The sequence below is a fragment of the Meleagris gallopavo genome, chromosome 10, assembly GCF_905368555.1.
Source record: "Meleagris gallopavo chromosome 10, MGAL_WU_HG_1.1, whole genome shotgun sequence".
Lineage (NCBI taxonomy): Eukaryota > Metazoa > Chordata > Aves > Galliformes > Phasianidae > Meleagris > Meleagris gallopavo.
The window spans coordinates 21,334,321-21,357,162 of NC_139413.1; the positions used below are offsets into that span (position 1 = coordinate 21,334,321).

The 22,842-nt window shown below is 52.1% G+C and overlaps 2 protein-coding genes and 1 long non-coding RNA gene across 5 annotated transcripts; 1 reads left to right on the forward strand and 2 right to left on the reverse strand.

Moving 5' to 3' along the window:
* Positions 1 to 729: 729 nt before the first annotated feature.
* On the reverse strand, positions 730 to 4,867 carry PDZK1IP1 (PDZK1 interacting protein 1). Its single transcript, XM_010716147.4, has 4 exons — positions 4,546 to 4,867; positions 2,002 to 2,110; positions 1,310 to 1,408; positions 730 to 1,202 (listed from the first exon to the last, which is right to left on the reverse strand). Exons 1-4 carry the CDS (start codon positions 4,610 to 4,612, stop codon positions 1,130 to 1,132), a joined length of 348 nt encoding a protein of 115 aa, XP_010714449.1. The 5' UTR covers positions 4,613 to 4,867; the 3' UTR covers positions 730 to 1,129.
* LOC146543733 (uncharacterized) lies at positions 3,476 to 14,771 on the forward strand. 2 transcript variants are annotated; one of them, XR_014885319.1, is made up of 3 exons: positions 3,476 to 4,382; positions 4,883 to 11,530; positions 12,868 to 14,771. It is a non-coding gene; the product is annotated as an uncharacterized LOC146543733 (long non-coding RNA). The 2 variants fall into 2 exon arrangements; XR_014885318.1 differs by having other exon boundaries at positions 4,883 to 14,771.
* Positions 14,772 to 15,944: 1,173 nt separating this feature from the next.
* Positions 15,945 to 22,705, reverse strand: TAL1 (TAL bHLH transcription factor 1, erythroid differentiation factor). Of its 2 annotated transcripts, XM_085232094.1 has the most exons (5): positions 22,542 to 22,692; positions 21,213 to 21,362; positions 19,949 to 20,371; positions 19,384 to 19,475; positions 15,945 to 16,798 (listed from the first exon to the last, which is right to left on the reverse strand). In XM_085232094.1, coding segments are annotated over exons 2-5 (936 nt in total). In that variant the 5' UTR covers positions 21,215 to 21,362; positions 22,542 to 22,692; the 3' UTR covers positions 15,945 to 16,379. The 2 variants fall into 2 exon arrangements, with proteins under 2 accessions (XP_085088220.1, XP_085088219.1); XM_085232093.1 differs by lacking the exon at positions 21,213 to 21,362 and having other exon boundaries at positions 22,542 to 22,705.
* Between the last annotated feature and the right edge of the window lie 137 nt (positions 22,706 to 22,842).

Consider the following 22,842-nt stretch of genomic DNA (forward strand, 5'->3'; position numbering starts at 1 on the left):
TCCTTGTACATTCTGCTGAGCAAATCATTACCAGGAAGACCTGGGAAGCTTGTTTGTCAGAGCTGTGCAGTGTGACAGCCACCAGAGAAAAGCCAGGAGGTGAGCTTGGGGGTGGGGGGAGGGGGCTCCTTCCCATCCCTATGGCCATACACCCCAAAATTCCCTGGGCATGAAGCAGTGTCAGTGACACTCATCCGAGAGCAGCACCCAGATCCTGTTGCAGCCCTACTGTCACAAAAGCACTTCTAGCACAATGCAGCCTCCATCTGCAAAAGGGTTCAGCCCTTCTGAACCTTCTGCCCCATCTTCCACCCCATGCAATTTCCCTGATGACAGTTGTGATTTCTCAGCATTGGCTCTACGGTGTTTACCTTAATGGGGAGATATCTGGCATGGGGACACTCCTGTTTTGCACCACGCCTGAATTTCTGTCCCCACCCATCAGGGTGGGACATCAGCAGCATCACCTGCAGAAGCTGTGGCTGCAGAAAAGAAGCTTGCAGCAGACGGTGACACCAGGACACAACTTGTACATGGTATCACAAGCTACACCCCCTGGTGCTAAGGAAATCTAAGCTAGGAAATAAGTAACGGATCTCACCCACGAGGTGCTGACCCCTCTCTGAGCATCCTTCTCCATACTGTCCCACCCTTCCCGAAGTGCCTGAAGACTGGGAGTGCCATGAGATGCTGGAGAATCCTACAGATCACCAGCAGAATGAGCCTGGATGGACAGCAATTCCCTTTATTGCTGGCTGAGAAGATATGTACAGGGGAGGCGATTTGTTCTGAGTTTGAAATGCATGGCATGGAGCCTTTGTTCGTAAAAAGGAGGATGAGATGTTGACATGAGAGTGGGTTTTCCATTGACAGTTTCCCAGAGGGGAAAGGATTTGGGGAGGGAACATGGGGTCCCATGCATGCAGCAGCATCTGGAGTGGATCAGCATCCCCTGGTCCAGGGGGTGGGGGACATCAGCTGGGCTGAGAAGGTGGGGGAGGTGGTCACAGGGCTGGGGAAGTGACAGCCCCAGACTTCTCCTAGGGTCTAACAAAGGGACAGAAGTCTGGGACAGAGGAGCTGCCATGCATGGAGATGTCAGTGCAGAGGGTCCCACCACCAGCTGGTGCTACATGGCAGTGGTGATCACCTTCTCCTCTGGATCCAAAGTGTTTTCATAGGCGTGCTTGTTCTCCTTGGACCTGTCAGAGGGAGAAGCACAAGCTGTCATCGTGCCCCAACACCTGCCAGAGGACAGAACAGGACATGACTCTGCTGAGCCTGAGGGTCATAGGGAGGGGTCCTTCACCTGAAGTCCACTGCAGAGGTCACGTATGTCCCTTCACGTCCATTGGGCACAACAGCCTCTTCCTTGGCCCCGATGCTCACCACTGTCTCAACGTTATCCCTGGAAGGGGAGAGGAAAGATCCCAGCAGTGAGGGCTATGCAGGGGTAACGGGAGAGCAGCAGAGAGAAGGGGACAGCTGTGACACCATGGGGACAATATGGGACTCTCAGCAACGCGTGACCCTGGCAAGATCTGATGGCATCTCAGCAGGGTGCTCCTGCTCATCCATCCACACACACACACACACACACACACACACACACACACACACAAAGGGTTGTTTTGTCCTGCTAACTGGTTTTTCCAGTTGCCTTCTGTGTACGCCGTTGCAAAATGATCACCCACAGTTAGGAGTGACAGGGAAAGATAGGCAGGGCCGTGCCTCCCCTGGCACAGCACAGTGTTTGTGTGCATGTGTGCACATCTCGGCCCATGGGAAAGCACCTCCAGCACTTGTCCTCATCAACACTGGGCTTCTAGACCAAGTTCTGCAGCCCAGCAGGCAGGCAAGGGTCAGCCAAGCTGAGCAGTGGCCCCACACTGCATCTCCCATGGGTTGAGTCCACATCACCATGCTGCGAGTGTTTGGCCACCTTATTCAGCAACAGACAGACAAGACAGCCCCAAGCACCCCCAGGGCCCCAGCACTCACTGCTGCTTCTTGCACCAGAACCTGTTGACCACGAAGCAGATTGCCACCAGCACCAGAAACACCACCACAGCAATGACACCTTGTGACCAAGGCTGAAGTTTGCCCCTGGCTGCAGGGAAAAAAAAAAAAGGAGAAGAGGGATTAGAAATGCATTTGTGTGCTTTGCCCACTTGGGTGAGATTCTCCAGCACAGTGTCAGCAACACGCAGAAGTGAGCTGAGTTCTGCAGAGCCACGTCACAACCACTGCCACTAGACACCAGTGGGACCACTTCAGCCCAGCTCCAGAGACTTACATGGCTGAACACACTGTCCAGACAAATTTCTGCTCTCAACTGCAAATAACCTTTCCCAGAGGCAATAAAGGTAGACTGTGCAACCTGTGTTTGCAAACCAGTCCCCCACAAGCACGCTGCCTGTGCAGATGTGCTCACAGCAAAGCCTTCGGATCGACACTCAGCCAGGAGGAATCCAGGCGGAAATTCCCTCTTGTATCCACATGCCACAACTGCAGCCCCTCAGATCAGCGCTGAGCGGTGCCACACGGATGGCAGCAGGCAGAGGAAGCAAGGATTGGTCACCACCTGCACTACCCAATGGGCAGCAGATGCTCCTGCCCTGCAGTGCAGCCCCAAAGACAAATGTTCCCCCTGCCCTGGGGGCCTGACAGCTTCATTTCCTCCCTTGCTCAGTCCTTGGCTGTTATCTCTGCTAGATTTATTTATTATTTGTGTTTTATTTTCCTGCTGGGGCCATGGTTTCCAGTCTGCAATGAGGCTTGTGATGGGGCTGAGGGAGTTCAGGGTCAGCTTGGGAATGGATTGCTGTCAAAACAGCAGGAAGCACTTCTGTGCTGTGCAGGTGATGGGGCGCCAGAGCATGTTCCTCCTTGGAGATCTTCAAAAGCTGCCTGGAGCAGGGCCTAGGCACCCTGTCATAGGTGTTTCTGCTGAGGCTGAGCAGGCTACCTCCAGAGAGCCCTTCCCACTTCAACTAATCTATGGCATTCAGCAGTGACCAAAACCTCCAAGTTCTCTTCTCTTGGTCTTCCAAGAAGGAAGGTGAGAAGATAAACAGTAGGAGACCTTCTCCAACCAGCTTTGCTCAGGACATACAGGTTTTGCAAGCAAAGCTTCCCTCAGACCGTTGTTCCCATGCAATTTCAGAGCACCCAGAGCTAAAGGGATGAGCAGCACACAAGAATGGGGCAGTTCTGGCTTCGAGCAGCCTCACAGCCTTGTGCCAGGGGGTACGAGAACACAGTGCACAAATATGAGCAGAAAACCAGAGCAGAGGCAAAGTGCTCAGCAAGATGCATGACCCTGGGGATGAGACCCCTTCCCAGAAAAGGTTTTAATGGAGACATCTCTCCTAGAGCATCCCTGCCACCTCATCTCCTTTCTGCCCATAGTAATGATGTTTTTTTTCCGTCACACAGGAACTCCTCAGCCAACCAACCAGCGTGGGATGCAGACTCTGCACTCCCTGGCAGACACACACCCGTCCATCTGCAGCTACAAACAAGACCAGGGAAAACACCAGTGCCAAAATAAGCCCTTTCATGTGCTGCAACTCTGTTTCCATGCTCCAAGGCTGGTCTGAAGGCACATCCAGGACTTCTGGGCCACCTTCCCTGAGTCCTTAGAAGGCATCAACCGTCCCCTGAGCTTTCCTACAATCATAGACATTGGAAAAGACCTCTAAGATCACCAACCTCACCCCACCATGCCCACTGACCACATCCCTCAGTGCCACATCCCCATGGTTCCTAACACCTCCAGGGATGGTGACCCCACCACCTCCCTGGGCAGCTGTGCCAGTGCTTTGCTATGGCCAAGGAAACTGTGCCAGCTCTGAAACTTCACTAAAGGCTTTTTTTTTTTTTTTTTTTCTTTCAAGGCAGCAGCAAAACATCCAATCCTGCTGACAGTGGAGACCCCACACTACTCAGTCTTTCACGAGTTGGTAAACAAATAGAGGAAGAGCGGTCAAGGCCGGAGCATCAGGAGGAGAAAGGGGGAGGGAATTTTCCAGCTCTTTGGCAGGATCTGATTTGTTTTAATTACTCCTGATTATTTGTAGTGTCAGACAAGTCCCGAGTTTTGTAAAAATAATGTCAGAGCAATAGGAAGTTTCTCTATTAAGTCTCCAGGAAGGGAATGAAAGCGTGATTTGCAGAGGAAAATATTTGGCCCTACCACCTCCACAGGGATCAGAACTACAGATTAACAAATCCTGCCACTTTGAGAGCAAGAAGCAGAGCAGTGCCTTCCAGGGGGAAATAAGAAAGCAATTTGTAAGAAAACACATCGCCCATCTCTAAGTGCTGGGGATCAGCTGGAGCTGCCGCATGGAGGTGTAACCTGGCATCAAGCTAAACAGGTAAAGACTGTTCCATCTGCAGCCAGATCTACCACTGAGCTCGCATAGGAAGGCAGAGCTGCAGGGGGAGCTGAGGCGATTTTCCCGTTCCCAAGCAATTCTCCTGTCCCAAAAGCCACCCCTACCCCTCGTGCCTCAGTTTCTCCAGGAACGGAGCTCTTACCTTCCTGGCAGCTGGCAGGCTCCAGAGCCAGGAGGAGCCCGAGGGCGAGGAGCCGCAGGGCCGGCATGGTGCGGGGTTACGGTGCGGGACGGAAGGGCTGCGGGTGGCGATGCGGGGCCGGGAAGAGCCGCGCCGCGTTCAGATCCCTCCGGCAGGAAAGAGCCGGGTAAATTATCAAACTCGTTAACGAGGGTGGCTGATGCTCACACCTGGGTATTCAAATCCGACTCCGGGAAGGGGAGGAGGGGTGTGGAGGAGGTGTCTCTTTCTTCCGCCCCAGAGAGAGGGATTAAGGGGAATTTGGGGCAAGGTGACTTGAACCTGGCTGTTCCCATAGGGCTTGGACGGGAGCCGAGATACACGGACAGCGATTGTACGGGTGCGGGAGGAAGAACTAACGCCCTCATCAGTAAATCCCTGCTGTGGTCTTTGGGGAATGCGGCCGAGCAGAGAGCTGAAATCTCAGCTCTGAGAGCTCCCCGGCAGCACTGCTGTCCCACAGTGCAGGGGTTGGGGCTCCCCTAGGAACCCCTTCCCACCCCCGTGCCCCATCCCAGTGCTGGAGTCCTGAGGAGCACCCGGGGAGCACGGACCCCGCACACAGCACAGTTCAGCAGGGAAACGGAGTGCCAGGTGCAGGAGAGGAATGCTGCCGTCCTTTGCACCAAGTGTCATTAACAGGCTGGGAAAACACATTTGTGGCTTAGAAACATCCTTTATTAAACTGGCCTCACTGCTGATTGCTGCCTCCTCTGTCAGAGACGTTGCTAGATAGAGACTATTAAACGTCGTAAACAGAGCGTTGGTTTTTATTGAGCCTTCAGGGCTGATCCTGAAGTTTTTCTGACACCACAAGAGATAGAAACACACGGCAGCAGTGCTGTCATCCTGCTCTTCATTCCCCCGCTTTCCCCAGACCTCAAGCAGTGTCATTTATCCTGGAAATGTGTTGGAGGTGCACGAGCCCAGCCCCCAGCTTTCCCCCGAGTTCCTTTGCACACTCATCTCCCCATGCCTCAATCTCCCATGCAGCACAAGGTGGGCTCAGCCTCAGCCCCACCAGCTTTGCTCATGCAGGGAAAGGGCTCTCCAAGGGCAGGACTCTCTCCACGCACCTGGGTAGGACCTGCCCATAGCATGTCCCTTTAAAAGCGCTGCTGTTACAAACCAAAAGGGATGAGCTGGCTTAGGAAGAAATAATGAGAGTGACCTTTGGTTTCCCAGCAACTTATTTGCATGTTATCCATTCCAAAGAAGTACGTAGGTCTTGTGCTCTTGGCTGCTTATTCCTTAGTACAACCCCACCAAGAAAAAAAAAAAAAAAAAAAAAGCCTGTCTTCAGCAGAAAGCTTCACCAACACCCAGTCCCAGGGCTGTCTTTAGAAAGTGCAGCACCTGTGACATCTGCCACCTATTGCTGCCCACCCTGCATCCTCATCACTCTCAGCCCCTCCACACTTGGGGACTTCTTCCCATCTTCTCTGCTCAGCTCAGCCCCACGGACAGCAGGGCTGATTTTCAAAGAAAGAAGAAACTTAAGGCAGGGTTCTTCTTCTGCCCTTGGCCATGAGGGCAGGAACTCATTCCTTTGCTTATCTCAAAGCTCTTCTCCGCTCCCAGGCATCTGCTGAGCCTATGGTAGCTATTAGGGAGGTATGCACAACTGTGGCCAAAGGGCCCAGTGGCACCTGCTTGGCTGCACGTCACTCAGCCAGGCCTGGGGGGGATGAGGAACAGCTATGGCAATGGGTTTACTGCAGGGACAAGATCAGAAGTTTCAGCAAATAATTCGCCACTACTTCGTCCTTTTGTGATTCTCGCAGTGGAAGCATGCAAAGCAGAGACAAGAAGCTACAAGTTCCCACTGCAGCACTTTGGATGTGTTGCCATCCCTCCCATTTATGCTGTCAGCAGCACAGGGATGTGGCAGAGCAAATTCTTTTGGAGCCATTTTACTGAAGGGGGAAACTGAGGCAGAGAAGGGCAATTCTGTCTGCAGTGCTGAGCTCCAGCCCAGCTCTCTCCAAGGGACTTTGTTTCCCATAGAATGGGAATTGGACAAATCCAGGTCTTGGCATTTCAGGATTATGCTGATATCCTCAAAAAAATTGACATTTCTTCCTCTTTTTTTTTCTTTTTCTTTTTTTTTTTTAACCAAAATTAACACTGGCTCAGAGCACATTCCTGAGCCTAAAATGTGTTCCTGGGTGATATGGCTCAGAGCAGATGCCAGTTCCTCTTTGAGAAACGTTGTGGGCTTCAGTGTTTGTATGGAGGTTGTTTTTCTTTTTCCTTCATTTCCTTCCTCCCTCCCACCCTCCTCCCCTCTTTCATCCACCCCATCTCTCCCCCACTTCACCAGAAAGAACCATAAAAATAAATAAATAGCTAAAGTAGATAAAAGCAAGCCTGAACAGTGCAAAAAGAAAAAATATGTCTTTTTTCTTCCATTAAAAACGTGGGGTTTTGCCCAGACTCCCCAGCACGGTCAAGTCAGAGCTGGCAGGACGTTCCCCTCTTGCAATGGGTGAGCTATTTCCTTGGCCGGTTATTCAGTGGCAGTCACTTGGCAGAAGGGTTGTGCAAGGTCTGGGAAGCATGGAGAAGGACAAGGGACATCCAGAACCACCACCCCCCAGAGGAATTTAATGAAACAGTGTCCAATTGGACTGTGTAATAACCAATGCTCAGAGGGAGCTGGCACCCAGCTGCCATCATGCAGTAGAGCGTGGCTGCCCCAACGTGTTCTATGGGGCCTTCACCCCACCCTGTGCTTTATTACATGGCTCAAAGAGGTCCCACAAGAGCTGGTCGGTGGTCCCTGACATCGGTATTGTGTCTGTGACCCTTCAACCACCCTAGGGCTATGCTACTCTCTTCATTTTCCTCTCAGATAACAAAATCATTGGGTTGAAAGGGACCTTAAAGGCCACCTAATCCATCCCTCTACCATGAGCAGGGACACTTGCCACTAGGCCTCAAAGCCACATCCAGCTCAGCTTTGAATATTTCCGTTGATGGAACACCCGCAACTTCCCCAAGGAACCTGTTCCATTCCCTCACCACCCTCATTGTGACAGATTTCCTTACATCCAATGTAAATCTACCCTCATTCATTTTTAAACTGTTGCTGCTGCTCCTCTGCCCACCAGGTAAAGGAGGCTGGTGGGGCCAATGGCTCTGGGGCTCTGGCTGTGTGTTCATGTCAGCCTGGCCCCTTGCCTCTGCTCTTCCCTAATACTGCTGGAAGAGCAGGAGATGCTCAGACAGCAAGGAGGGAGCTGACTTTTGCTTGGATATTCCCTCCTGCCCAGAGATATCAAGTGGAATGAATAATTCACTATCTGATCATCTCTAATCTTCATCCCACGAAATCAGCAGCAAGCTGGGAGTGTTTTGAAGCCTCCAGCTGCATTTGCTGATAAGACACAAGGCTGGAGAGATTGGAAGCCCATAAAAATGATAATCTCAGGCTTCAGCGTAACTCGGTGGAAAGGGTTTCTCCTGTCCTTTCATTAAGGATGGATTTCATGATCTTCCTTAAATAACAACATGCCTTCTTACGAGGAATCTCCAGCCTGAAAACCTATTGCATCGCCGTAAGGAAGCAGGAGACCAATAAGGGAGAGAAAAGCAGCAGGACCGTGGGTTGTGGCAAGTCCATATAGAGCAAAAGGCATCTGCCTCTGTAGGCTGGGAGGAAAGTAAATAAGTGATGAGAGGCAGTTCCTGAGCACAGAGGAAACCTCTGGGCATTAGGTATCCCAGGGCATTTCCAGTCTCCTTAAATGTTTTCCCAGTTGCACCATTTTGTGAGTGGGAGCGAAGGGCATTAGCACTGTGCCATGCTGCTGACCACTACACCAGCCATGAACCCAACAACTGAGCAAAGCTCCACCATGTCCTACACCTCCTCGGCATGATGGGAAACAGCACATCTCATTTTAGTCAGGCTTGGCACAGCATCCTCCCCTCCATCCCCACATTCCCTGAGTCTGGCTATTGCCTGGGAGAAGAACAGAAAGGAACAAAGCCAGCTCATCAGCCATTCCTATGTCAATCACTACCAACATGACCAGGAGGAAAAGAAAGGAAGAGTTGGCTGCTTGGTGGGTGTGGATGATTTCAGGAAATAATTATCCCAAATGCCAGAATAGGAGAAAATTGAAAGTGTAAACTATAATCAGATGTTAAGTTGCTTTTCTTCTGTTAATTGAAATAATGTTTTCTCTGCTACCCACCACTCTACCCCTTTCAGATGCTAATCCCTATCAAACACGGCCTTACAATTACAAATTCATAGGCATCTTTCCCAGGAGCAGAAATTGCTTTGCCCTGTAACCTCTAAGATGAGGTCTTAATAGGAATTCACGAGCAGTCTCTGGTAAAGCTTCATTAGCCGGAGAGAATAGGCAAGGGCAAGTTGCTGTGCTCCCTAACCACTCTAGGGAAAAATTAATTTAAATTACTTTGTAAAGTAACAAGGACAGATAATGTGTTTCCTTCTTGGATTATTGTTTTCCAACACCCTAATGCGCTCATAGATTAGGTTACTTTGCCTGTCTTGATGGTGGTCCATACTAACTTGTGGGGTACGGAGAGCTGCATCCCTCAGAAGGAGAAACACCAAGAATGCCTCTGGGGAGAAGTGAGTGGAGAAGAGGTGCAGATCCGGCTGGTGTCACCATGGGATTACTGGGGATGCTGGGGCAGATGGCAAACATCGCCAGCAAAACGTCAGTTCAACCTAAGAGACCTGTCCGTGGAAGGTGGACATGGCTCTCCCTGTTCACTGCAGGGGAGTTGGACCAGGTGACCTTTAAGGGCTCCTTCCAACTGAAACGATTTATAAAGATGACAGCTGAGCATTTCCCTGATGAAAGGAATTCTCCTGGGTTTGGACAGCTTTGGATTTGCTTCCAGCAGGCTGCAAACCTGAGCAGTGCTCCCGAAGTGCTCAGCATCACAGCAAACCTCTGCCAGCAGCCACCATCCCTCAGTTTGACCAACTGAAACCAAAAAGGCACTAAAATGTGCTAAAAATAAACACTTTCACCCACGGATGTTGTGACTTTTCATCTGCCCCAGTCCCTGTTGAGTGTCCCCAAGGGGACTTACAGCTTTCTTCTCCCAGCACCAGGTGTATCATTCCCTGGATGCTCTCATGATGCCTCTGAGCCCTACTTGCTGGCCACGTTTTGTGTTTTCATGGAAATCTGCAGCGTGTGGGAGCACCGAGAAGGAGACATGGGTAGATGCTGTGATAAGAGGCTTGGCAGCGGGGCCGTGGCTCCCCCCACCCTCCACACTCACTGCGGGATTTCAGTGGGTTATTAACCCAGGAGCTGGCGTGCAGAACGGGCCAGACTGGCAAAATCGTCAGGGGACTCCGGGATCATTCAATAAAGACACAAAGGGTTCAAAGGGCTTTTCGGCAACTGGAGAGCGACAAACAGTGCTGATCATCCGAGCTGATTACATAGGTTCCCAACTGCCCCAGGAGTCCTAGGAGACCACGCTGAAGCTGGAAAGATTTATGAGGAGCTACCTGAATTGGGGAGAGAAGGCATTCATTTCGTTCCTGGCTTCGGAAAGGGGATCGCTGCTTTTTATTTCAGAGCAGAGAAAGGAGGCTGGAGGGACGTGCATCGAGACAGAGGGAGAGATAGGCGGGTAGATAGAGGGATGGATGGACGTCTCCCAGGCCAGCTGATCATTGTGCTGCCCCAGTTACCCTGGGGAAGGCGAAGCACCCTTGAAACACGGGGTCCGAGCTGCCAGAGCCCTGCCGGCTGCCTCCAGCCCTATTTATTCCCTCCACCATCAGCGTGCTGTCAGGTGGCATCTCTCTTCTCCCTCCCAGCCCCACAGATTCTGCCTGGCATCTGAAGGGAAAAATAACGGGGCCGTCGGCATCGAGCGAAACGCTCCTAATAACCTCCACTTCTTTTCAATGAGCTCCAGTTGTTGCTCGACAAGTGTTCTCCAACCCCGGCGAGTGCCAGACAAAAGCTCCCCTCTCCTCCTCTGTGTCGGCTCAACAGCCGCATTATTTCCTCAGCCCGCATCTGCCGGGTGGCAGCCGTGATTTCCATAACACAGGGCAGGGTTTGGCCCGCCTGCTTCGCCTCTGGGTTCTGCAGCATTCGGCTGGCTGCAAAATTTAAAAGGAAAATAATAATAATAATAATAATAATAATAATGAAGTCGCTGTTCTGGCTGTGACCCAAGCAAACAGGTGCAGGTAGTGGGGGGAATGGGGGAAATGGCAGCACCTTCCACCTCAAGTGCAGCCCTGTATGGGGCTGAAGTATGAAAAGTGAAAGCTCCTGGGGGTGTCTTTGCCGTTTCAATGGGTGTGAAGAAATGGGGAGCCTGGGGAAGGGAGGGGGGTGGAAAAAAAAGGAAAGAGGGGAGGGGAGGGGAGGAAAATTAAAATAGGGAAGAGAAAGAGAAAAAGGGGAAAAAAGGAAAGGAAATGGAGAAAAATGGAAAATTGAAAAGGAGAAAAGGAATAAGGGAATGAGGAAAAATGAGAAAAGGAAGAAGGGAAAGGGAGAAGGAAGAAGGGGAAAAGGCTAAGGAGGAAGGGAAAGGGGTAAAAGAGAATGGGAAAAAGAAAAATGGAAACGGGGAAAGAGGAAAGAAAGGGATGAGACGAGCCCTTAAGATACCGGGCAGTGCAGGCAGCCCCCGCCCCGCTCGGCCCGGGCCGTGGCTGCTGCCGTCCCGCAGCGCCCTCTGCCGGCAACTCGGGGTAGTGGCGGCTGGAGGCGGCCCCGAACCCGGCAGCAGCCGCAGCCCCGAGCGGCCCCGCCGGTCCCGGCCCCGCCGGCGGGCAGGAAGCGGGTGCGCTGCGGTAGCTTTGATGCAGCGCTTATCTGCGACGTGGAGTGCCCTGAGCCCGCTCCAGGGAGGCGGCAGCGAAGGATGAGCGTGCAAAAGTGCGGGCATCGAGCTCCGTATGTGAGTGAGATCGACACTGGTGAGAAGACGGGTGATGGGAGATGGGATAGGAGATAGGTGGAACCTGCGGATGTACAGGGTAGCGTGCAAGAATCATCTCACGCAGTTTGAGTGACAGAATCGCAGAATGGTTTGGGTTGGAACGGACCTTAAAGCACCCCCAGCCTAGCACCCTGCCGTGGACTGGATGTCCTCAGGCTGCCCAAGTCCCATCCAACCTGGCCTTGTGCACCTTCAGGGATGGGGCACCCGCAGCTCTCTGGACAGCTGTGCCAGGGACTCACCACCCCCTGAGTACAAAACTTCCCCCCTAACACGATCCACCTGGAGTGCTGGGAGGGACACAAGCGAAGCCCCCCTGGGTCTCGTAGCCCCATCCCCGCCGCTGTCCCGGCCCGGCCCGGCCCCAGTCTCGGCACATCAAAGGGCCGGGGCAGATTGAACTGCGCTCCAGACGCTCCCTCCCATTTCCTGCTGGATTCCCGTCTCGCTCCCTTTGCCCGCATCAGCAAAACAGAGTGTAAAAATAGAGGCCGGGCTTCACCAAAACACAATGGTAAATTGTTCCCCTAAAGGTCACTGGGGCGTCTCAGAATAGCTCGAGGAGAGAGGAAAAATCGATGTGTCCGAGGGGTGACAAACCTGAAGATGACAGCGGGACCCCTGACGTGAGGCTCCTTGGAGCCCTGTGTGCTTTGGAGCATCCCCACCTTCATTCCTAATAGGGCTGGCCATCACTGTGAGCCTTATCCCGGAGTGTGACAACTCAGTGAGCCCCAAGTGGTGTTCAGGTGTCGGGCAGTAAGAAGCAAAGGGAGAGGCAGGAGAACCAGGCAGGCAGGGGAGGGATGGGAGGAGGACAGCTCTGCCCGTGACAGCATGCTGTCCCCTGGGCACCCGCAGCCTTTGTGTGGCTTTGTGGGAACCCTGGCAGCCGTGGGATGAGCAGGGAGCAGCTCTGCCAGCAATAAATTACTGCTCCCAGTTGTCGATGGCCGCTAATAATGAAGGTGAAGCTTTCCCATCGCCTGCATGGGTGGGAATATTTGGGGCCTGTTGTTCCGTGAGCATATTTTAATTTGATAATGTGGGAAGGCACTGAGTAATGCAGGTACTTGCTTTTTTTTCCCAGTCTTGGCTGCCCTGGAGCGTGGCTTTCCCTAAGAGGTTGTAATTAAAGCCAGATAATGAGGCTGGACAATGAAAGCTGCTCAAATTTGGGGTGATTTTGCTTTTTTGTTTCTTGTTTTGCTGGCTCTAAACACACGCTCCTCCCACCTTCTCTTTTCTTATAGTTTTAATTCAATTTTATCTAAATGCCACTTCCCCTCCTTCCTAATTTCATCTGTGCCACAGCCACCGCAGAAGCACAACGTGACATGGGGATTTTCTGCCCCTGGAAGCCTTCGTGTGACCAGGGGCACAGGAGAAAGGTGAATGAACAAAGTATCTTTCAATGCCATCCTATGATTCGCCAAAAAATTTCCTGCAGTAAGAGATGGATCAAAATCCCCGTCACTTCTGAAGATAATGTCCATAACCAGTTGGCTCCGTCCAACACCAACGGTGGTGAACCCAGGTTTGTCTGAGGGCCAGAGCCACCCATAGCACCCAGGCTGTTGTCCTCTGTGCAAGGGTTGGCCCTAAGGGGCTTTTCCCAAATACAGAAAATATTTGGGGCCAGGGAAGTGTTCATCACCCGTTGCAAAGAAACACCATTGTAAACAAATAAAACTAACAAATGGTGAAAGATAAATTGAATTTTCCACTGGGAGTGGGAGCATCAGGAGTGACACAGTGAATGAGTGGCATCACTCCTTCCCAGACATTCCACAGAGCTGTATATTCAGTGTAAACATACAGGGAGTGCTTATAAACCCTCACCTTGGGTGCGTGCAAGGGCTGCACGAAGGGGGAGGAAGAGGGAAACTTGTCCTGGGCAGGGAGCAGAATAGGATGTGGGAGGGAGAGATAAAGGGTGCGAGAGCTATCAGCTCCATCCGGGACAGAGTGGGGATGGGGTTGGAGCATCTGTGCAGCAGCGATGAGGTTGGCAGCAGATAACACCCAACGCCTCAACTCTGGGGCTCTGCACACCCTGATGGCGGCTGCCAAAGTCATAGGGTTGGAAGGGAATAGTGCTGACCTCCTGCTCATGGCATGGCGGTGGCATGCTGCAGCTGTATTCAGCTTCAACATCGCCTATAAATGATGCATATGTGTATATATGCCATCTTCAATATTGCCTATTCATGATATATATTTATGTATATATAAATATGCACTTATTTTTATATATATATATAAAGGACTGATGTCACCAGCTCAACTGTTTTTTAGTGTTTTTAGTGTGCACCAGGCTCTGACATTTGTTTCTATTTTTTTTTAATTAAAATAAAGGAGGAATTCCTACAACTACCCCCCGTTGCCTATGACTGCCTATTGAGCCTTAGCCAAACACTGCTCAGCTCTGAGCACAGCAGCGTTGTCCCCAGCAGCCCCATCCCCAAAAGAGAGACAAGGCCACCAGTGGGGGACCTCTGGGGACATGCACACAGCAGGTGGCAGTGCCCAGGCGCCCGCCCAATGCGGGGGATTGCTCCACACCACCGCTTCCTTCCTGCTTTCAGGATGGGGAAATGGTTTTGCAAGGGATCTGCTGGCTGTTGGCAGCTTTTCCCAGCTGGGCATAGAGCTGAATTGCCAATGGGTGCGAGGGGGGAGAGAGGAAAGCGAGCGGAGGCTGCTTTGTAAAACTTTATTTAGAAATATTCTTGATATATTCATTATATATATATATTTATATATACACACACATTACAACAAATGTGTTTTCTAAATAGCACATCCACAGTGGGTCTAGAGTCAGGGTACCGGGTCTGGTTACCTTGTTTCTGCTGAAAAAATGCAGAAAGCCAAAGGGAGGGTGGCAGAGAGAGGGACAGGACTGGGAGAGAAAATAATGGCAGAGAGAGAATTCAATCACACGGTACGACACTGAGCAGCAGTGCTGTTCCAACAGAACCGGGGCGATGTTCCACACACGGAGACGTGAAGCAGGCAGGGGGGAAGGTGGGTGGGTGGGGGAAATGTACCATTCAATCACGATTAAAGGACAACTGTACATACCCCGGGAGGACGGCAGCGTGCTATGGGCAGGTGTGCGTGTGGGGACCGAGGAGGTTGTACCATTGGCCAACTGTTCACCTACCAAAAAGGGAGAAATTAAAAAAAAAAAAAAAAGAAAAAAGAAAATAAAACGCAGAATTCTGGGGAATGAGGAATCTCAGAGTGTTGGTGGCTTTTTTTTTCTTGCAATAGTTTGACAAAAAGTGAATGAAACCCGCCCACACCCCAGATCACCACCCAGGTGCCCATCCCCAGGGACACCAGTGACTACAGCAGCCCCTCGTGCTCAGCACTGCCCCATGGTAACTCCTTCACTTAAGCTGTCCCTGTACGCAGGGTGTGGATACAGGAGGGCTTTGTCCTCCTTCTCTCAACTACACGCTGGGGGATGCTGTTGGTTTCTGACAATTTGGGGCTGAGCTCAAAGCCCTGGCTTGGGCTGGGAGTACGTCCCACCCAATGCACCTGCTCCATGCTGAGAAAAGTCTCAGCCTATTATTTACAAAAGGCCCTAAAGCTAAGCCCAAAGGCTTTCTCCCTTATGAAGGACATGTTTGGGTTGTGGTGTAACAATGCAATTTCTTTGCCTTGGAGCCTCTACACATGAAGGAACCAGAAACAGAGGAACCACAAAGCACTGACACTTGGTCCCAAACCAGCTCTGCAGCCCCTAAGCCCTTGGGATGATCCCATCAGTACTCTTAGCGTTCACCCCATGCCAGGAGATACAGCAAGGCTGTGGCTCCTACCAGCCTCAGCCAATTGAGGGCCTCCTACTGTCTAATTGCATCCAGTCTGTGGGCGCTTGCAGGGGTGCACTACCACCACTACTTTCACACAACAAAACCAAAAAGTTCAAAGCATACCACCGAAACCCTTTTATAAACCCTATGTACACGCAAACTGTTGATGCATCACTGATTCCTTTCACTTTTTTTCGTTCAAAAAAGTCCCTGGTTCAAGGGAGGCACCACTAGTCGCCTTTTCTCTCCTTAACCAATTCTGAGTTTCATCTTCCTTGAGAGAAGCTCAACCCTACAGAAACCTCTGGGGAAACTTGAGGGAGACCACTGCAGGATGTCACCCACTGTGTTACAGCACAAGGTTGAGGGCTCAGGGGGCGGTGGGGAGCACAGAACACCCTATGTACCTTTATGTTCAGTGGATACTGCATGACGGCGTTGAACAGAAGGAATCTCATGTCATAAATACAACACCCCAAACAATCCAACTTTAGGTAGAAGGGAAAGGAAAGGGGACAAAAACAATTAAAAAAAAAAAAAAAGAGAGAGAGAGAGAGAAAAGAAAGTCTCAATCCTTTTAATAGTTCTTTTGCTGAGGGCATTTTTCACCTCATTAAAAAGATACAGTCAGAAGGTCTTGGTCAATGGGAGCATGGCTCGGACCAGTTGCTTGTGCTCCACAGCCCTGTGTTTCATTCCTCATGTCCCAGCCTCAAGACTGCTTGAGAAGTGACCCTCAGGCGGTCCAAAAAACCCTCAGAATGCTGGAGGGGCGCTGGCTGCATTCCCCTCCCATCCTCAGAGTCAGTATGTACAACGAAGACGACTTCAACGCTTTTCTTCTTTGTACGATCCCGTACCTAAACACCGAGCGTCCATCCCATTCGGTTGGCCAACGTGCCAACCTGAGCCGAGCAGACGGGGAGCCAAAGGTCCCAAATCCCACCCGCCTGGGTCTCGCCACCCTCTGAGCGCTCGGGGAGTGATTTGGGGTCATCACCGCTGCGCGCTGCCTTCGACAGGGAGGATGGCATGGTGCAGGTTCCGTGCGTGCTTGGAGTCGAGCGTGTCGTGCTCCTCTGTGAAGCTGTCCGGGCTCGCTGCTCCATCCAAAGAACTTCCACAGCTGGAGTTCGGAGACAGCATGTCCTGCAGGAGGTCTTCCTGAACTATCCCCGAGTCTTTGTTCACTTTACCCCTTTGGTTTCCTTCCTCCTCCTGGTCGTTGAGCAGCTTGGCCAGGAAGTTGATGTATTTCATAGCCAGGCGCAAAATCTCATTCTTGCTCAGCTTTTTGTCGGGCGGGTGCGTGGGGATGAGTTTGCGGAGCTCTGCGAAGGCTCCGTTCACGTTCTGTTGCCTCCACCTCTCCCGGCTGTTGGTGAAAATGCGGCGGACCACCTTCGTGTGTGGACCTGCAATTGCAATGGCACACAGTTATTAGCAGCGCCCAGCGGGTCGTAGAATCATAGCATCACAGGATCGTTAAGGTTGGAAAAGATCTCTGAGATCACCCAGTCCAACCATCCAGCTATCACTAATACTGTTCAAAACCTTGTCCCTCAGTCCCTCATCTCCACGGTTCTTGAATCTCTCTGGTCATTCAATAATTTGCTCATTTCTCAAGTTACTCTATTTATTTTAGTCCCATCGTCAAGGCGCAGGACCAAGAGTTTCCAACTAGCAGGAAGCTAACCAAGGAGTCGCAACAGCCACAGCTCCTGTTCAATGGAAGGGAAAAGTTGAGTTGCACCTTTCTAGATGCCTCTTGAGATGCCTAAATTTAACTCTCCAAGGAGAATGGCTCACCATTACATGTATTTTTAGGCTATCTCAGCAACAAAGATCCTATGAAAAGACTAGCTCACCAGATGGCTTTATTTTTCTATCCAAAAGTCACATCATGCGGATAGGGGAAATTGGCATGAGCTGAGGATTTAACAGCTCCGAGATCCCAAGATGTTCCTTCTGCCCCGATGTCACCAGGATCAGGAGCTGGCAGAGATCACCAGCCCTCCAGGTGCTTCATGTGATGGGGCAGCAGGACTTGCCCTGGTGTAACACACAGTGAAAGCAGTGTCCTTGCCTCAAGGGTGACCATGGGAGGAGGACAAAACAGCTTTCCAGCTGGCCCATGGACCTCCTTACTCCCTCTTGTCCATCAGTGCAAGGATTCTCCATCAGACACTGATTGGAGAAGGGTCTCCCAATTGCCAGTGATGACCATTTGGCTCTGCTACTGTCAGTGCCAGCTAAATTTCTAATTTTACAGCCATATATTCCTGTAGGACACATAACAGAGGAGGTATTCCTGTAATCAGGAGTGAAATCATCCATTCTCCCTCTATCAGTTCTCCTTTCAGCTCATTGAGGCAGCTCCTGATGGCATGAAGTGACATTGCCTCTGTGCTGGGAGAGACCCAAAGCAGAAGCCTGCTCAGAAGTAAAATCAGGACTGCAGGTCCTTGGATGCACAGAAAACAGTGTGTGGAAGGAGACACTGCCATCAGCCATCTCCATCCTCACCTCCAGGACACACTGACAATGGAAGGACACAGCAACCTCAAGAAACTACGGGAGAATGGCCATGCTGGAAGGAATAGGGAACATCACAGGCAGTGAAAATCACCACAAATGTTGAAGTGTTCAATGAACATGCTGATGAGTTGCACCCTAAAGGATGGGCTGTGGGGTTCCCATCACACACCATCTCTCCTCTGTGGGGACCAAAGGGACCTCAGCCACCAGTGCTGCCTGGCTCTGCTGAGTGCAGTGACAACATGCTGCCATCTCCTACAGCAACACAATTCCTGCTCTTAAATGCTCTTTCTGGACAAAACAGAGCACACAGTCCTGGATTTAGGAGGTGCAGCTTAACATCTTTTTGCGCTCAAAAAGGAATAAGGAAAAAAAAACGTGGATCATGTTAATTATCCAAAAATCTCAATCTTCACAGGCTTCCAGCACATCTCATTTACAGGAAGCTGACTACTAAGAGGCAATGTCTCATAAAATGCTGAAATCAAACATTGACCTGTCCATTTTCCTCCCCAAACAAGATCAAGAATATAACAAATTCTGACACCACTACAATGTTTGATTCTCGCATCAGTGCCAGCAACTGCATTAACCATATTTTTAGAAGAACAAGTTTGGGGCAAAGTGTGTCAAGCAGTGGAGAAATTTAAAATACCCTTTAGCTGTATTATAATGGAAGAGCTTCGTTTCTCATAAAGAAGCCCCCTAATTAAGCCAAGCATTTGGCTGCAAAGTTATGCCTGGATTTTGTTCCAATCAATGGATTGATCAATGCTTGTTAAATTGTAATTGTAATTACAGATCCGAGGAAAACCAGCAAGAAGACAAGCTTCCAAAATTACGGAGTATCTCTCAGATAATTTTTCACATCTGTCTCCTCGTGTATGTGTCTTGTACAGAGTGGCACCATCACTGTGTGCTGTTCCCGTTCCCCACACACCCCTGCAATGTCCCATCACCATCTGAGCCCACGGGAGCACAGGGACAGCCCAGCAGTGGTGACATGTGCTGACTCCTCATGTCCAGATCGCACCATCCAGTACTTGTATTCCCCCTCAAACTGATCCTAATTTTGCAAATGTGCATGAGGTGGGATCTGCAAGATTCAGCCCTACCTGTACACGCCTGGAGCCAAAAATTTGGATACGATCAAATATCGTCTACTTACTAGAATACAGCATGTCTATTTCTATAACCATAGAATCACTGAGGTTGAGCAGGACCTCTAAGACCATCCAGTCCAACCCATCCCCACCGTCGGACCCCGCACCTCAGCACAGCCCCCAGCACGGTGCCTTCCTCTGCCGTTCATCTCAGAGCGACCTGTGAGGCCGGCTGCCCCCAACCCAATGGCACCACCCACACTGCACGCAGACCCGTGCTGTGCCTTCCCCGAGCGGGGGACACCCGCTGCACCCCATGATATTCCCCCTTCACATCTTGGGCTTTTCCCCGTACTCACCGTCGGTGATCTCCATCTCGTAGGGCGACGGTCTCCTCTTCACCCGGTTGCTGCCGTACATGGAAAAGGAGTCCGGCTCGCCGAAGAACCCGCTGCAAACAGAGGCAGAGCGGCGTGAGGTGGCCCCGATCTCTGGGGAGATGCTCACGGACCCCGCAGCCCACGGGGGTTGGAAGGGGCGCCCGGGATCCGCGCTGTTCCCGTGGGGCCATTTTCCGTCCCTGGGGCTGAGCGGAGGAGCTCGGGGAGCACCGCACAGCTCAGCCTCTTTCCTCCCTATACTCCACTACAGGACCACAGCGAAACGCCCCGTATCGGCTCGGCCCGTGGTATTTCTGCCAGCCTATTTTTCCCCCCCTCTAGGAACGACGGTTTTTCGTTCCGTTCTTTTGCTTTTTTTTCTTCCCCCCCCCTTTCTTCCTTTGCAAAGTTTGCCTTTTTAATATATATATATATTTTTTTGGCGATGACTCAGCCCCCCACCCCCTCCTTAAACAACCCCCCTTCCCTCCTCTCCTTCCCCTCAGCCCCGGGGACGCGGTGGGGGGCGGGGGGATGCACGGACCTGCCGATGGTGCCCAACGGTTGCCCCAGGTTGTAGAGCATGGCCCTGCCGGGGGGCTGCAGCGGCAGCGCGGGGGGGCTCAGCTGCACCATGCGGGCTTCGCAGGCGGCTTCGGCGGCGCGGCACGGCTCGGCGCCCGGCGCTCTCTGCATCGCTTCCCCCGCCGCCTCTCGGCTTTTTATGTCCAATGAGCCCCCCCGGCGCACCAGCTCGATGACGGGCACGGCGGCGGCGGGGGGCCCGGGGGAGGGTCGGCCCGCCTCTTTGGCCGCCCCGTTGAGCAGCAGCTGGGGCTCGGCCGGCGGCTCCATGCCCCCGCGGCTGCTGTCGGGCTCGCTCGTGGGCTCCGCTTCGGGGTCGTGGCGGCGGGCATCGCGGGGGTCACTGCTGGGGGGCGGCGGGGCGGGCGGCCTGTCCATCGTCCTGCGGGGAGAGCAGCGCTCGGGGCGGCCCGAACCCGACAGGGGGTCCCCCCGCTTCGGCGGCGTGACGTCACGCAGCGGCTGCGTGACGTCACGGCAAGATCCCCCTCCCCCCTCCTCTCCATTGTACCCCTGTACCAATGGCCCTGGGGGGGCACCGCACCCACAGGGACAGGGAACTGGAAGGAGGCCGAGGATTCTCCCAGCTCCGTTTCGAGGACATTTCGGCCCACTGGGGGGGGGAATTTGTACTTTATTCATATTAGAATAATTGTTATTAATTTTCAACATGGAAACCAAGCTCCAGGCGCTGCCGAATGGGGGGGAGAAGCGCTCACACAAAGCCCCGCACCCCCATGAGCTCAGCAGGAAGGAGGAAGGGGCCCCGGCTCGGAGCAACCGCGGTCGCGTACGGCAATTGTCTGCGGCCCCGCTCCCTTCTTTCTCCCCTATAACGAAACTATCGCGACAGAGCCGAGGGCGGGCAGCGCTATCGCGACTATTTCTCCTTCTCCCACCGCCCTCCTCGCTCTTTCTTTCTTTCTTTTTTTTTTTTTTTTTCCTCTCCCTATAAATAACGGAGCAGATCTCATTCCCGACATCCCCGCTGCTTCTCTTTGGGTTAATTATTATCATTTCTGGGTTGATCCAACCCCAGAGAAAATTATTATTATTATTATTATTATTTTGATCACATCTCTCCATCTATAATAATAATAATAATAGTAAGAATAATATCAACCGTTCAACCCAAAGCTTTACTGCCTCCCCCCGCCCTGCCAGCCCTCCAGAAAGAGCATCTAATTGCCTATTCCCATATTGTATAGGAAGAGATTACTCACATGTGTCATATTTAAGTAGGGACACCGCGAGTCTCTCCCGTTTCAACAAAAGCGCTCTCAGTGTCAGGCTGAATTTACTCCTCCCACCTCGAGGTACTTACGATTTTACAGAGAGGAAGGACACCCGCATCGGGATAAAACTGCTAAAGCCTGGGAGGAAGAGAAGGGGGGGAGAGAAAGGGAGAGAGAGGGTGGGTCTGGGGGACACGGGAATGGCACCGCGGGGACGGGGGCAACGCGCACGGCCCCGGCACACGGCCCGAACCTGTGCGGAGCGGGGAGAACTGGTGTCTATGGGGGAAAAGGATGATAAATTCAAGGGGAAAGCTGGTTTATCTAAGGGAAAAAAATAATAATATATCTGGGGGAAGCATTAATAAAGAAAAGTAAAAAGAGGGAAAAGGGAGAAAAAAAAAAAACACCACATATTTTGAGGCTGAATCAGGTGGTTTTTTGGATTTGTCTCCTCGGGAAGGAGATTCCGGATAGGGTCGGGGTTGGTTCGTTCCGATGGGGCCGCGAATAGCGGAGCACAGCGCGGAGGATCGGGGCCGGTGTCCGCCCGAAGCGGCCCCGCTGCGATCAACAGGAAGGAGAGAGCCGTCCGTGCCCCCCCCGCAGCTAAATGCCGAGCGGGGGCTTTGCTCTTCGTTAAACAACGGAATAATCCCGTCGGCTTCTCCTCTGTTTTTTTTTTTTTTTTTTTCGTTAAAACAAAATAAACCAAAAAACGCCCCAAATCTGCGGCGTTTTCGTTTCGTTTTGGGGTAAATGTACGGAGAAAATGGAGAAGAGGGGGGGGTTTGATATCCACGCCCGTTCTGTTCTGCGCCTCCAACTCCTTTTGTTTTGCGGCCGTGGATGGGCAGGAAATTTCCACCCCGGCCGCGCACCTCTCCCTGTGCCCTTGGTGGGGAGAATTCCCCCCCAGAACGGAGCGGGAAAGGAATGGGGAACAGGGTGGGAAGAAACCCCCATGAGCCGTCCGGCGGTCGGTTCACGTCGGGCCCCCCCGGCGGGGCTGTGGGCATCTCCCCGCATCGCCCCGCATCGCCCTGCATGGCCCCACAGAGCCCCGATAGTGGGGGCCGCACCCGGCGGGGGGGTTAGCAAAGAAAGGCAACCTCAGCTCCCCCCCCTTCCACCAAAGGAGAACAAAATAAAGCCCAACCGTGGAAAAGCCGCATTTGTTTCCCCCCCCCCCCTTTCACCTGTCTTTAACACACTGCAGAAGACCCCTGCGTGCCCCAAAAATCCCCCTCTCTCCGCCCCCCATCGTGCCCCCCTCCAGCTCCATCCCGCTGCGGGGCCCGATCCCTCCCCACTCACCATTTGCTTTTCATTGGGAAAAGTGAGTGGAGCCATTTTGTGGCCTACGCATGGCGGCTATATTTGTAGTAATGTGGGGTGGCTTCAGCTGGGGAGGCTCTAATTCCACATCACGTCCAGTTTCCTATTTAGTATGGAGAGCGGAACACTACTGCAATGTGGCCGAGAGAGATAAAGCCCCAGCAGTGGCCCGCCTGCCCTGATAAGCTTCTAAACCCATTATTTATGAAATGATTCATTATTATTTGGCAATTTTATCGAAGGAAAGCGGAAAATTATTGCAGGGATATGCATAGGAATA